This window comes from Numida meleagris, chromosome 1 (genome assembly GCF_002078875.1).
Source record: "Numida meleagris isolate 19003 breed g44 Domestic line chromosome 1, NumMel1.0, whole genome shotgun sequence".
NCBI classification, from domain to species: Eukaryota; Metazoa; Chordata; class Aves; order Galliformes; family Numididae; genus Numida; species Numida meleagris.
Window position 1 is genome coordinate 123826041 of NC_034409.1, and position 14889 is coordinate 123840929.

The following is a 14889-nucleotide window of genomic DNA, read 5'->3' on the forward strand; positions in this document are numbered from 1 at the left end:
GACATACATCTGTCCTAGTATCTAATGGTCTGATAATATCCGGTAGCTGCTGGTAACATACATACATCACAGAAGCTGTTAGTTTCCTGTGATTTACTTTTTAAATGTTACATTTTCTTCCTGTCTAAATTCTGCTGATTTATCGTCATTATACATTGACAAGTGCAGCAGTGGGTTATGTTACAGTGGGGTCTGCAGCCTCTACACAAGAAAATATGTACTCTATGTGACGATCCCATGTAGAAACCATCGCGTAAACTTTTATTCCCCAATTTTCTACGTTAGGAAAGGTAATTACCCCCTTACAAATCTGTGTCTGTGGGTAAGGCACGAGGGTCAAAACAATCAGTGTAAAGAATGTATGACTATAAACTGCGTATTCTGCTTCTTAAGCCCTCCTGCTAGCACGGACAACGCAGCGCGGGCGGAGAGCACCCCGCGAACGGCCCGTGCCAGGGAGCCGCGGCGCTCCCGCCTCCGCAGGCCGCCCAGGGGCGGTGGCACGGTGCCGTTGCCATGTTCACCCCCCCGCCCGCGGAGCCCGGCAGTCTCGCGAGCTTTGGCGGGGGAGGCGGCCGTGCGGCGCCGGAGGGCCGGGCTTGGCCTTGAGGTGCGGCTTGGGGCTGCTTGCCGGACCCGCTCTGGAGTTGGCGGCGGATGTGTTAGGGAGAAGTGGGGCCGTGCCTCCAGGCCCCCCCGGGAGCCGATCCGAGGGGAGGGCGCTGCTGCCGTGTGGCGGGTGGGAGACCGATAAAAATGAGGAGTTTAGTTTAAAATTGGAAGGTAGGCGGCCTGCCAAAACATTGGCCTTTTATCTCAAGTCTGCAAGCGTAAACGGCTTAGTTACTCTTCTCAGTGTTACGGTCGTGTACACTGCCGCTTGGCTTTCTGTATTTATTCTGTTTAAAAATTATATCTCACTGTTTCAGCACTGTTGGGCTTGTTGATACCATGTTTTTACTGGGCATACATGGAGGGAGCACCAGTCAAACGGCGTTGTAGGTCTCATCTTACAGCCCGCGGGGTGACGTGGAAAACCTGAAACACACGGAGTGGGATTGCGTTTGAAGCTGCTCATGTACCCCTGAGACCCCGTCCCCTCAGGACTGCGCTGTTCCATTTTACCCAGGTAGACAGAGCAGTAGCCTGCTTTTCTTTTCATACTATTTCCATTATCCTGAACAGTCAAAGTCTTAATGGATGTAAACCAGACTTTGAGCTTGGGGCATGTGTAATCCTTTTGACATGCAACCCTGAAAATTACAAGGCCAACCAGCATGCCTGAGCAATTCTTACTGGCCCTGACGTCACTGCCTGTTTTTTTGTGAACAACAGGTTTGAATTCACTAGAGCAGTCCTTGAACTTCTTTCAGTGGAGACAGAATGCACAGCATGTTCATGTTAATTATAAGGAAGCTTGCATTCGTTTGTTCTCTGTCTTAGTCATTGTAGCTCTTCATGTTTTTGAAATGAACAGTTGACTTCATTGTTGGAGGTGGGTAGCACAGTGCTAGATGGATGCAGAGAGAGAAGGAGCTACTGAGAAAGAGTTACAAAGGAACTTAGACATCTGTGTTTTGTGTTGTGATTCCTTGAGAACTAAATGTGAGGGCTGTAAGGGGAGCCTTGTTACAGGATCAGGGCCTTGGTGTGCAGCCACGTTTCAATTGCTTGTTTTTTTTTATTATTATTCTTTTTCTTCATATTTTTAAACAGGTTACCTTGAGAAGAAAATTCTACACTGTAATTCTGTGGTGTCCAGGCAGCTCATCTATTGATACTTCCTAACTCTGTGGTAAAACAGCTTCTGAGAGTGCCATCATCTGGATCCAGAGGTTACTTTTAAGAAAATGTGGACTGCTAGAAGTCTCTGTACTGCACAATTACTTGAGTTGAAAGAAGGCAGATTGTGTAGTTCCATTTTTCCAAAAAATCAGCAGTTCTGGACTGGAATTCTAAACTATTGTACCCTAAGAACACCACATAACAGAGCTAAATGCCAGGTAAGGATTTACTTCCATAGTGTTCTAGGTATGTGTGATAAGCACCAATACAGTGTTGCTATCACTTTCTTAATAACCTACTTGCCTAAGTGTTTTTTTAATCACAGGTGTCTTTTGATGCCAATGAGAGGCATCTCTATGAATTGAAGATGCCTTTCATAAGTAAAGGTGAAGGGACAGGCAGCAAGAAATTTCAGGATAACCAGTATTGTAGTATGCTTCTTGTGTGTGTGTGTGTGTGTGTGTGTGTGTGTGTGTGTGTGTGTGTGTGTGTGTGTGTGTGTGTGTGTGTGTGTATCTTGTAGTTCTAAGCTGGGGAGAAAGTTTAACTTGTTTCAAGTTATACTCCAGACAATACAGAATGATAACTGACAGAATTAATGGCTGATGAAAACCATTCATTGAAGAATAAGAGCAGAATTCTCTGGAAAATTGTCTTTACTAATTTAGTATTGTGCAGAGGGCAAGAAAAGTCTGTGCTTACCAGATTGGGAAGAGAAGATAAAAATGCATGAATTCGATTATTAAAGAAATCTGTGGATATAAACAGAACTAGTGGGAAATGACACAAAATTAAGGCTTATCTTAGAGACTTGGCTGTTCCAAGTTGTAATGATTTTCTTTTTCTAGATGTCTATTTAATTTAATCTTTAAAATATAAGTTGCTGCACATGGCTTATAAATAGTCAAACTTTGTGGTTTCAAATAGTTTAATGGGAGCTAAGCAGTTACAAGAAATTCTTTCAGACGGATTTATGAGTATTTCAGTAGAATTTTTAGGTCTATATAAGGATAAATAAGGTTTTTTCCCCCCTTATGTGTACTCATTATTTTGCTTTTAAATAGTAATATCTGATTGTAATATTATAGGTTTCCACGATAAATGAAAACCAGTCAGTAATAGATACTGCACTTGCTATTAGTGAAGAAGGAACTAAAAGAGCTTCTGGAAATAGTCCCAGTGGAGAATATGATGGAAGACAACACACACTAGAAGGTATTAAAACTTCTGCTATCTTAAGAAGCCAGCTTTTCCTGTCTTCTCTAGACATTTCGTGTTAGTGATCAAGATGATCAAAACTTGAAAGTCTGACATCATGTGTTTCATTTATTTTTCTTATTTTAAGGGAATTATATGCAACTTTTATACCTTGCAAAGACTCATACAGTTTTCCTAAGAATCTTAATGTTTATTTGGGTAACGTATCAATTTTTTAAATTATTATTGTTATGTTTCTTTTTCTCCAACTCATCAAACTTTTACAGTGCTTATTCATTGTGACTGGATATATGCAAAACTTAGCTTTACCGTTCTCCTGCCAGCTGTTGTAACTCTTAATTAGAGTGCAGTCTGTTAAATGGGCTATCATTTTCTATGCACCTATTTTTGGCTGAGAAAACAATTTATTGAGTATTTACTGAAGGCTGTTAATGGTATGTGGTGCTAGTGAGCAATTTTTTTTTTCTTTGATGTACATGAAGAAGTATTAAACACATGGGTGGTGATTTTTTATTTGGCTAAATTTAAGATTATCATGTCCTTTAGTAGTTACAAATATGACCTTTCTTTTAGCAGTGCTGCTTAGCTGAAAAGTTCTTTCCATACCTTTGCTTGCATTCTCACTCCTAATTACAAATTTTCAAATGTCCTGATATGCGTCATACCTTCTAACTCATTTGTACTCCTGTGCTTCAGGGTGCTTAGTCATTCTTATTCTATGTCTATTTAATTTTTGTTTCTAAAGGCTTTCTAGTCAGTTGCTTTGGGCATTTACAGCTTTTGTTTAGAAACAGACTGACGAAGAGGTAGTTATGACTAGTTAAGGCACTGAGATCATAAAATGTTTATGTAATTACATTGCTCAGGAAACAAAAGTATGAAAAATTGTTTCATGCTTATGACAACTAGGGAAAACAGTGCTCACTAAAAGCTGAGTTGTAACATAACATAGTTCTCCAGTACAAGCGTGTCTCCTTATATATATCCTGGTTGAGATACAAATGGTTGAGATGCAACTGACGATAGATATGACTCCCTTCCAAATATGTTTCTCATCACCAATTAATTCTTTTTGCAGATGTGAGAATCCTTTTAAAAAAAAATCATATGGTTATTTTTATTCCTGAATGCTTTTGCGTTATCTGTGAAGTTGGGAGATCGAGCAGCACCATTGTCCTAGCTTCTTGTATTTATCTGGTCTTACTTTGTTTTTTTTTCTTGTAGGTAACAGAACTATGCCCATCCCTTTAGCCAGTTAAAATACCTTGAAATTTGTCAGTTGTGTAAGTTGAAAATGTTTTTGGAAAGCGAAAGCAAGTACATTTGCCTTGTCTTGTTAAGTCATATTTCTACAGTGTATACACTGTCCAGAGCTATGCTGAGATGTATTTGTGCATCTTGTAAGGTGCATTTAATGTTATTCTTAAGACCATACCCATATGATATTTTTGTAGTTAATAGGTAATATCTCTAAGAGTAAGAATTCCATTAAGCCCTCAAAGAATATTTATTCTGAAGTCTTGCATGTCATACCATTTCTAAGACAACAAGATTTCTGCTGTTTACTCAGTCAGGTGAAAAAATGGTCTTTGTCCGGATGTGACAGTGTTCCCATTTGTGGTGCTCTGTTAGAAACTGGCAGGGAATAGTAATATTCTACACTCGATCACATTTCTCCTTATGTCTCTTGAGAATTGTTATAACCCTACTGTTCTTTTTGATCAAAAAGCAGTGATTCACTGGATCACGAAAGGAAAAGAATTTCTGAATCATACTGTCTCTGAAATGCATTCTAACCATTCTAACTTGCAAATCAAGTGCTGCCATGAAAAATTTGTAAGAATCAAAACAAATGAAACAGTTTATATTCTTACAAAAGTGGGTATGTTGGTTTCCTTCCTCTGTTTTTACAGGACATTCATCTAATGCTGTCTCATCTTTTCCTCTTATAGAATACTTTACAAGGTGAAACAGCATAGCCTAACTACATCTGTCAGATGGTCTCAGATAGTCTCTTATAGAACCATGATTTTTATTCATCTGTGTCATGTTAGTAGAACAACTGCTTTGTTACAGGTTTCTTGTTGCAGTTTGATTTGTTTCTATGTATGTATACGTTTGTAGTGTGTGTTTGTTTGTTTCATGGCGTTCATGCTCACTAATGGATATGAAAGTGTTCCCTATGTGAAGGGGGATAAAGCATGGTTAATAAGTTGATAAACTGCCTTATGGTAGCGTGGTTTAGCAGAATGACTTCTCTTCTAAAACAGAAAATGGTACGCCCTAATGCTATGAGATCTCTCCTTTTGTAACAGAAATAGCAGTCCTTCGATTTAAGCAAAGAGACTCATTCATGGTCTGAATTTAAACATAGTGTATGTAAAGAAGTAGAGTTTAGCATGTCTCCTTATCTCACGGTTTAGAAAGCTGCTGCTTTCCCACTCCTTTCATTGCTGTGCTGAAGAGGCAACTTAAATCAAAATGTGTTGCTGTATATCTGCCAAGATTCATCAGAATTGACACTGTATTGTCTCTTAAGTGGTTTCCAAAAGAAAAATTTCATCAGCTACGTCACTACAGACCAGAACAATCAGGTATACTCTTGAGTGTACTGATGTATTCAGTCCCATTCTTATTGATTTGTACCCAGATACTCTTAGTAGTGAATTAAAATATAAAATTACTGTATCTGGGCAATGTCTGTACATCTGTGCAGTACAATGTAGAATATCTTGCTCTCATAATTTGTGGTCATTTGCAGAAGCAGAAGAGCTAATAAAATATATAGCTTCATATATATATGTAATAAACCACCTCTAACAATCCAAATTCTATGCTTCCTTTTTTTTCTGTGCATAATACCTTCATATTGTGTTCATGTGTTTATGAGCAAACTTTATTTTGCCTCGGTGTTTTTATATTTTTTAGTAGTAACAGCGTTGTTGTGTCTTTTTCCTTTCTAAATAAGAAATGACTTTATATAGGAGTTTATCTGTTGCTGAATACTAGTACTAGTAAGTAAATGAGTTCCAGAGATGAAAGACAAAAAATATTTCACTAGAGAATTTTATTAGTTTCAAGGCTTCATGTGTAACAGAAGTATGATGATACTTAGTGTTCCAGCATCACCTTTAAGTCACTACTTTATTTGATGAAATAGATGAAAATGTGTTGTTATGTTATATATAGATACATACTTCTATGTCCTGATTGAAAAAGGAATTTGTGCTAAGGAGCATTGTAGAGTGATTGTTCTCAATTTTGGAGATGCTAAACTCAAGCAGCTAATTATATGATATACTGGTTAACCAAAAAGTGCTTACTACTCTAAAATAAACAGCTTTTTTAACATAAATGTTATATATATGTTATGTATTATTTGCCAAAAGCATAGTTGTGTGTTGTAAGATAAAAGGAACTGGTCCTCTTCCTGACTGCAAAACTTTTATTTCCACAGCAAAAATGAAGCATGTCAATCTGTCATTTGCATCTTGTGGGTTTCTGGGTATTTACCACTTGGGGGCAGCAGCTGCTCTTTACAGGCATGGTAAGAAGTTACTGAAAGTTGTGAAAGATTTTGCGGGAGCTTCTGCGGGATCCCTGGCTGCCACTGTCTTATTAGCAGTACCTGAAAATATAGAGGTAAATTAATAAACTCGTAGGTATAGGACATAATCATTTTCAAAGATTATTTTAAAATATTTAAATTTTAAAATTTTAATTGTAGACGTCTCCTTAGTTGTTTTTTTTTTTATCTTCACCTTACTTTTTGTAAAGGAACAGCACTCATATATGTTTTCATTAGCAAAATCTGTGAAGCATGAACCAAAAACAAGTATTTAAGCAAAAGCAGGTGCTCAGTTTATAGTAGAAAATTATGTGGACAGTATATTTTAAGCTATGTAAATATAGACTTCATGTGTCTGAATGTTGAATTGCATTCAGCCGGATGTACTTTATTTCTCGTATATCAAAAATATATCTGTGTTTTACTTACTCACTGTGCATTACAAAGTTGATCATTGTTTTCTTAGCTAGAGGCAGACTGTTAAGCAAATGTGTAGCAATGTCCTTTGTGGAAGGATATGAAAATGATGACTGACCCTATCCTTAAAGCCAGAACACCACACACAGGCTCTAATTTTCACAGGCTCCTTTCTGTTTGTTCTTGATTAGACAACTTTAGAAAGGACATGCTTTAGACTTGGTACAATTTAGGACTTAATAGCAATAGCTGCACTGTATGCCTGGGGAAGATTAACCCTCACAAGCTTTTATTCTAGCATGCCGCGTACAGGTTAGGCCTACTGTAAGGACTTTGATACAGTCTCTCACAACATTCTTGCCACTAAATTGGAGGGATATGTTTGATGGATGGTCTGTTAAATGGATAAAGCATTGACTGAATAGATGCATCTAGAGAGTTACACAGCTCAGTGTCCAAGTGGAAAACAGTAATGAGTGCTGTCCCTCAAGGGTGTGTACTGGGACCGATTCTACTTGATATCTTTATGAGTGTCATAGATAGTGGGATTAAGAGCACACTTAGCAAGTTTGACACTGAGATGAAGTGGTGCAGTTATTACACTAGAGGCAAGGGACTGATGGAGCACAGCTCTACGGGGAAGGACTTTGCAATACTGGTGAATGAAGAAGTTGACATGAGCCAGCATGTGTGCATGTAGATCAGAAAACCAAGTGTGTTTCAGGCCCACATAAAAGGAAGTGTGACCAGCAGGATGAGGGAGATTATTTGTCCTCCACTGCTCTCATGAGAACCTACCTGGAGTACTGGATCTGGATCTGGGTTCCCCAATACAAGAGAGATAGAGACCAGTTAGAGAGGAGGGCCACAACAAAGAGACACACACATCAGAGAGCTGGAACACCCTGCTGTGAAGAAAGGCTGAGAGAGTTGGAGTTGTTCAGCCTGGAAAAAAGAAGGTTCAGAGAGACCTTGTTACAGCCTTTCTATACTGAAAGATGTAAAAGGAAGACAGAGAGAACTTTTTACCAAGGCCTGTGGTGACAGAGCAAGGGGATGCAGTAGTAAATAAAAAGGGAGTCGATTTAGACTGGATAAAAGAAAGAAAATCATCACTATGAGATTGATGAGGCAGTCTTTACCCAGAGAAGCTGTGGATGTCCTATCCCTGGAGGTGTTCAAGACCAGGTTGGATGGGACCCTAGGCAGCCTGATCAAGTGGTTGGCAACCCTGCCAGTGGCAGAGGGTTGGAACTTGATGATCTTTAAGGTCCCTTCAAAACCCAAATCGTTCTGTGATGCTATGTTTCTGTGGGGTTTTTTTTTCCCTCTAGAGATGCTACTCTTTTTCTCACCATGGAAATGGTGTAATATAAAGACAGCAAAGTGACATTCAGTGGCTACTTAATGTTTTCCCAGAACACCAATTATTGTTTTTTTCCATTTTTGTTTTGCTTGTTTTTCCCCTTAGTTTAAGGCTACTTTGCCTTCCTGATGTGCTTTTAATGGCTTTCCTTTAATATACTTAGAGGAGCAGGCCTTGCTGAAATGTTAGTAGTCATTTAATATTTTAAATTGTTATAAACAGCATTTTTGGGGATGAGGGAGAACACTGTTAGAGAACTCTTTTTTTTTTTTTTTTTCCCCTAAGTTCTTTTACGTTTCAGTCTAATGAACATTAGGTAAATTTCTCCAGTTTTCTTGGTAAATACTTCGGCATCTTTTGATTTGAATACTGTCAGCCCAGATCACTTGTTGCCACTGAACTCTTTGTTTTGCTGTGATACTAGCATAGCCTGCAGTTGGCTGTACTGTTGCTTTTAATAGTAAGTTCTTCCCTGGCTTCTTTTTACCTCCACCTCCACAAATGCTTTCTTTATATGACTCAATATTAGCAAGTTCCACACGGTTGTCAAGATAACTTTATATGTGACTTGTTAAAGTGTAGTCTGTAGTTTCTGATTAGTAGTTCAGTTTCACTTTTGCTTGGTGTAATACTTACCTCTGCCCCTAATTTCTTGTATGGTAAGCACGGCAGCTAGCTTTTTTTTTTTTTTTGGAGCCCAAGTAAAATGTCTTTAATTTTTTTCCAGGCACAAACATTTGTTTCTAATCTGATTCAACTTAAAAATATGTCTGTAAGTCAAAATATGAGAAGAGTTTTTGTTTTTGGGAGTTAAGCTTATATTGTATTGGGTTTTGCCCTGACAATATCATTTTAACATAAACTGTAGAATGTGTCATGAACTTTTTATCTCTTTTAGTTTTTTTTATTAACTTTTAAGTCATTCTATTACATTGCTTAAATGTAAATTTGAGAACTCTTTTGGAGTTAGTCAGAAATATTTCCTAGTCATTATGGCATGTAATTAAGGACAGTGTTGTATACCGAGTAGAAAATACTTCATTTTAATATTTTTTATTGACAATTCTACAAAATTTTCATATTGGGATAATTATATTATTACGTTTGTTATAGCATTTCTAGGTGTTGAAATATCCACAAATATAATTCTGACTTCAGTTAGGTTTTCTTTTTTTTCTTTTTTTTTTGGAGTGATGGCTGTGTTAGATAAGCTATAACTAGGAATTTCTCCATGTCCTGTTCTCAAAGCTCTAATATAAACTTCTGTGAACTAGGAGGGAATGTAATGTTGAAGATTCCTTGTCTTGACCATTGTTCTAATATAACAGCTTGCAAATGCGTGTCTGTAATATCTCAGATTTTTGTCACTTTTCAAAAAGCATGGGACTTCAGAACTGTAGGAACAGATTGTCAAATATATGAAGGCTTACAGAATTGCAGATGAGCACTTATTTCTTTCAGAAGTATGTGATCATGTTAGATGTCAAGTTTACTTAAATCAATAGAAGTAGTTACCATTTCTAAACATGTCCTCAGTCGCTATTTGAAATTTAGATACATCATTTAAAGTTTATGACACTAAAAATTATAAATAATTCATAGCTTCAAGGAGACATCCCCTTTGACAGCAAGGATCAAGAGTCTAGGTATGAACTGTTCTTAGCACTTATAATATGGAAAGTAGGTTTTTGTCATTCACTTAAGTTTGCAGTTGTCTAGCTCCCTTTTACTATTACTTCCCTGCCACTTCAGTCACTCTATTAAGACATTTTAGATCTAATGATCCTAATAATTAGGTGCTTCTGTAATCTGTAGCAGTTTAGGGATTTCTTCTGTCCCTTTAGAGAGAGACAGAGGTGCTGAAGATTTGAATCACTGTCTGAATATGCTGCTTTCCTGCTGATTGGCTACAGAAGCCTTGGAATAAACTGAAGACCTGGTGGATGTAACTGGTTTTATATATTTGAACTGGGCTGGAACTGGCAATGGTGAATGAAATACTGCCTAGAGCAGAAGTGAAAATTTAACCTATGTGTAATGAATTAGTGGCCATTGCTTTAAGAGATATAGAGCTCTTAATTTTCACTAGCATTTTTGATGCATTTACTGGTAGAACATATAGAAAAAGTGGGTGCAAGATCTTCATCTCTGCATTTTGCTTAGACAAGTGCTCTATCGCACTTGTACAGAGTACAAGTGATTTGAGGGAACTAAACTGCTCCAACCAGCTTGCTCCTGATCTTCAACTCAGTTTTTTTTCCTGTTTCTTCTTGCACACGCTCCCTGTCTTCTTTTTTTTTCCCCAGTCACATCAATCATTTATTCTGTTACTATCAATATATTTCTTCATGCAATAAGCTAATAATCCAAAAACTCCAAACTATTTATAGACAGTTCTTATATTCTTTTAAAAAATGTGCTTATATAGGTACATGTAGATGCAGTATGTTTTTTGAGTACCAATTAAAGAAAGTTGGGAAAGACTGAATTCTAGATTTTTCCCAAGTCTCCGAAGTCATATAGTTTGCATGGGAGAATAATAATAAAGTAAAAGTGATACTGAATAGCAAGTCTTATGCATTTAGAATGATAATTCAAAGTTTCAAAATTTTTTTCCTAAAAAATAAACACTTCATATTCTTTTATTTGTTTTTTTAGTTCTGGTGCACACTTCAGGCTATTTTTTCACAGTAACTAAAACTAGGCATTTCAGCTTAAGTAAGAGAGCTTCTCTGGCTGTGGAATCTATGGCCTGGTTTTCTGCAGTTGTCTTTTGTTCCTTTGTCTTCCATCAGTTGTAGTAAATATAGTATTTTATTCACGAAAGGTGTGTTAATAGCATTTTTTTTTCTATTAGGAGAAATTATGATGTTTTTAATTCTTACAGCCATCTTAAGATACTTATGTCCGGTTTTAGTAGAAAAGTAGACTTTAACATAAAAGGTGGCTGTATGCTTAGATAAAATCATCATTTCTGGTAATGACATGATTCAGAGAAATGATTATCAAGCAATAGTAATACCTAGAAAAGTAGCCTTTAACTTTCCTTGGGTGATGGAATGGTATTGTTGGGAGGTTTGGCTTTTGGGGTTTTTGTTTGTTTGTTTTTTCCTTTTAAATATATTTGTTATTAACTAATTAGTTTTCTTACAAATTACTTTGTATGACAGGATCAACAGTTTGTTACACGTATCTTGATGCAAACCACTCACATGTGGAAAAATGTCTTAGTCTGGCCTTGTAGGTTGTTCTTGATTAAAGGTTTAGGTGTTAGTATGTTCTAGAAACCACAGTTGAACATACTTTCTATAATGGAAACAATAATGAAAACATCTTTAACGGTGGATATTTTAATTTTCAGAAATGTCAGCAGTTTACCTATGAATTTGCAGAGGAAGTTAGAAAATTGGACTTCGGTGCAGCAACTCCTGGTTATGATTTTATGAAAAGACTTAGGTACCTATCTTAAAGCATCTATTAAATCATTTTTGTGTGAAGCTCTCTAAATAACAGTGGAGAGTAAAGCATATTTTGTTTCATACTGTGGAGAGCTTTATCCCTCAATGTATTTGTAAGATTTTTACATGGTGAATAATACGTAGTGCTTTCTTCATTCTAGGGAAGGCATAGAATCTATTCTTCCTTCTAATGCTCATGAGATAGCTGAGAATCGACTCTATGTGTCTGTTACTAATGTGAGAAATGGGAAAAATTACTTGTTTTCAAGTTTTGACTCCAGGGAGGACCTCATTAAGGTAATGAAGTTGCATATTTCTGCTTGAAATAAAAGTTCATGAGTTTCTTCAGTGTGTAAGAGTGTTATTATTAGGTGTATAATAAATAACTATTTTATTCAAATAGTCACACTACAGTGCTGCTATGTAGGTGAACAACAGGCAGAATTTGATACTGAAGTTTTGAAGATTTTGCTAAAATTTATTTTTGATCTGTCTCCTTAATTTGTTTCAGAAGTATTACATTGTAGGCAAGCAAGCCCTATTGAAAATAACAGGATAACTGTTAATTACCATTTAATGGTTAATTGCTTAGGAGATGAGAATAAAATAAATAATAGTCAAGTTTTATAACAATTCTGTGAATCTTTTTGCATCTTTTGATTCACTGATATTCACTGAAGTTCAATCACAAGACAAAGTGAACAAAAGGAATTCCTGTCTTAAAAATAAATTAACAAATCCTAGTACTGTGTGGGGAATAGACATACTGCCATATTAAGTATCATACATAAACTATATTTTAACTGTTAGCAGAAAGCATATCTTTTACTGCCCATCTCTTCTCTTTTGAATGCCATTTTAAAAATCTAGTTCAGGATTGTAAACGTAAACTGGTTTATGAAATGCTTGGAGGAATGCACCTGCACTTAAAGGAAATGTTCTTTCTAATAATTGCTTGTATTTTAGTGGAGGATATTATGTGATACCGCAGAAAAAAAGTATGAAATAAGCAGGAAGCTTTAAAGAGGAATTCCTTTTTTCACCATCTTTCTAGATGCTTTGAGGAATGGGTTAGAGGTGGATGTTATCTTACTGTTTCGTCAGGGAAAGGGCCTGTTGCTAGAGAAATGTTTCTATTTTTTAAAGTAGAAGACAAAACCTTCCTGTTTAAGCTCAGACAAATATCTGGTGCTTTAGATCACTGGGAATAGAAATAGGCAGGAAAAAGTATGAGGTAAAGCCTTCATGTAAAACCTTAATCCAAATTCGTATGGGGAGAAAAAATGTTTAACACTGAACGTAGCTTAATTTGTTGTAAAAATAAATACAATTCCTGGGGGGGGAAAAAAAAAAAACACCTTGGACTTTTTTTTTCCATAATCTCAATGAATTATTTGTTTGTTTCAAGCTGGTGACATTTTGCATGTGTGTAAGCTGGTTGTGTTCCCAAGATCTGTTTGTCATTCACTCCCATGCATATGAGCCACATTTACCTGTACTGAAATATCTGACGTATCTGACACGTCTAGCTATATACAGATCCCATACACAGATCATTAGGTACATGTACATATACATAGATGCACATGCACACATTCATAGGTACTGTTATGAATGGATAGAAAGGTATATGAATGTGCAAATCTGTACATAGCAGAAGTGTCCTAGTGTAAAATAAATCTGAGAACTGCTCTAGACATCAGTGTAGCTTGCAGAAGAAAAGGTAGTGATTTGTTAATACCTGAATATATCAAAGGTAACATATTGAACTAATATGTAGTTCAATAGAAAGATGTACACAATGAATTTCCAGGCTTTTTATAATGTTTAATGTTCTGGATACATGCATGAAAATATTTATTGGTTCAGAATTACTTGGTTACCTTTTCTTCACTCTTCGTCTCCAGTCCTTCTTCTTTCTTTTATCTAGGTCCTGCTAGCAAGTAGTTTTGTACCAGTATATGCTGGAATGAAGCCAGTCGAATATAAAGGAGAGGTAAAGTTTCACTGTGTTTAAGTTTGGTTTTTTTTTATTATTATTTTCCAGGAGCATCCTTCATTTATGATATAATTGTTTGATCTCAAGGGAAGTCAGGTGGGAATTGCAGTACTTTATTCTGTAGAATCTTTATTGTTTCTGTTGACATTGCAGGGTAACATGAAAGATGCCATGAGTTCGTTCATAGATTGTTTCAAAAATTGAGAGTGCGGAGACTGAAGTGATCTGTGCAGTATGAAACTGTTTCCTAAACATAATGTCTAACATTTACCAAGAGAGGAAGCCTCTCTTAGAACAAATGCTTCTTCTGACAAGTTGCATTACTGACTCCAAAATGATCACTGCAACTTAAAGATCTGTCATTCTGCTTTTCTGTGTAGTGGAGGGAATTATAAGGGAAGCCTTGACGTCTCCTACTCTGCTTGAGTACTTCTGTCTGTGTACATGTTGCAGTTGTGTTCAGAACATGGTAATAAGTTCACCAAACACATATAAATCTTTTATCTCTGGGCAAACATTATACAATAAACTTTTCCTTATCTCACAATGCTGTGAAGTTTTGAGAGGCATATGCTACTATAGGAAAAAACATTCACAGTTTTCTAGACTTAATTTAGTTCCAGTAACTTTTTTGTCTTCTATAGATATAATAACATTTTAAGAATTATTTTTTATTTAGTTTTTAATTACTAGAACCAGTAAAATCTTTTCTTTCTAAAAAATGTTACTTCTTCCTTTTTGTTTCTCATAGAAGTCCAAATACTGTATTTAGCTTATCTTTCATCCTCATGACCACCACGCATGCGCGCGCGTGCACACAAAAAATCCACTAAAACAACACTAAGCTATATCCATTTGTCTCTAAAGATTATATTTCTATCAAGGGACTTTGAGTTCTTTTCCGATATCAGAAAACTGGTCTGCTTTACGGCTATTTATACATCAATAGATATCAGCTAAAATGCCTGAAGAATTCAAATCAAAGTTTACTTGAATGCTTGAGTTAAATGAGACTGCTTGCATTTTGCCAAGATCTGGAGATTTTGTTGATTGAAGACCTTGTTTGTTGCTTATGCAG

At 36.3% G+C, this 14889-nt stretch overlaps 1 protein-coding gene across 14 annotated transcripts in view; it reads left to right on the plus strand.

Moving 5' to 3' along the window:
- PNPLA4 (patatin like phospholipase domain containing 4) overlaps positions 503-14889 on the plus strand; it is a 57428-nt gene continuing 43041 nt past the window's right edge. The window contains exons 1-9 of one of the 14 annotated variants that reach the window (XM_021410904.1): positions 503-610; positions 930-1129; positions 1717-2003; positions 2874-3000; positions 5427-5597; positions 6461-6645; positions 11716-11810; positions 11974-12109; positions 13743-13808. In XM_021410904.1, coding sequence (XP_021266579.1) covers positions 1851-2003; positions 2874-3000; positions 5427-5597; positions 6461-6645; positions 11716-11810; positions 11974-12109; positions 13743-13808 — 933 coding nt within the window. In that variant the 5' untranslated portion in view covers positions 503-610; positions 930-1129; positions 1717-1850. Of the gene's footprint in view, positions 784-929; positions 1130-1344; positions 1496-1716; positions 2004-2871; positions 6646-11715; positions 11811-11973; positions 12110-13742; positions 13809-14889 lie in introns of those variants that run through there. The other 13 variants (XM_021410936.1, XR_002442943.1, XM_021410929.1 and 10 more) reach the window with 13 other exon arrangements.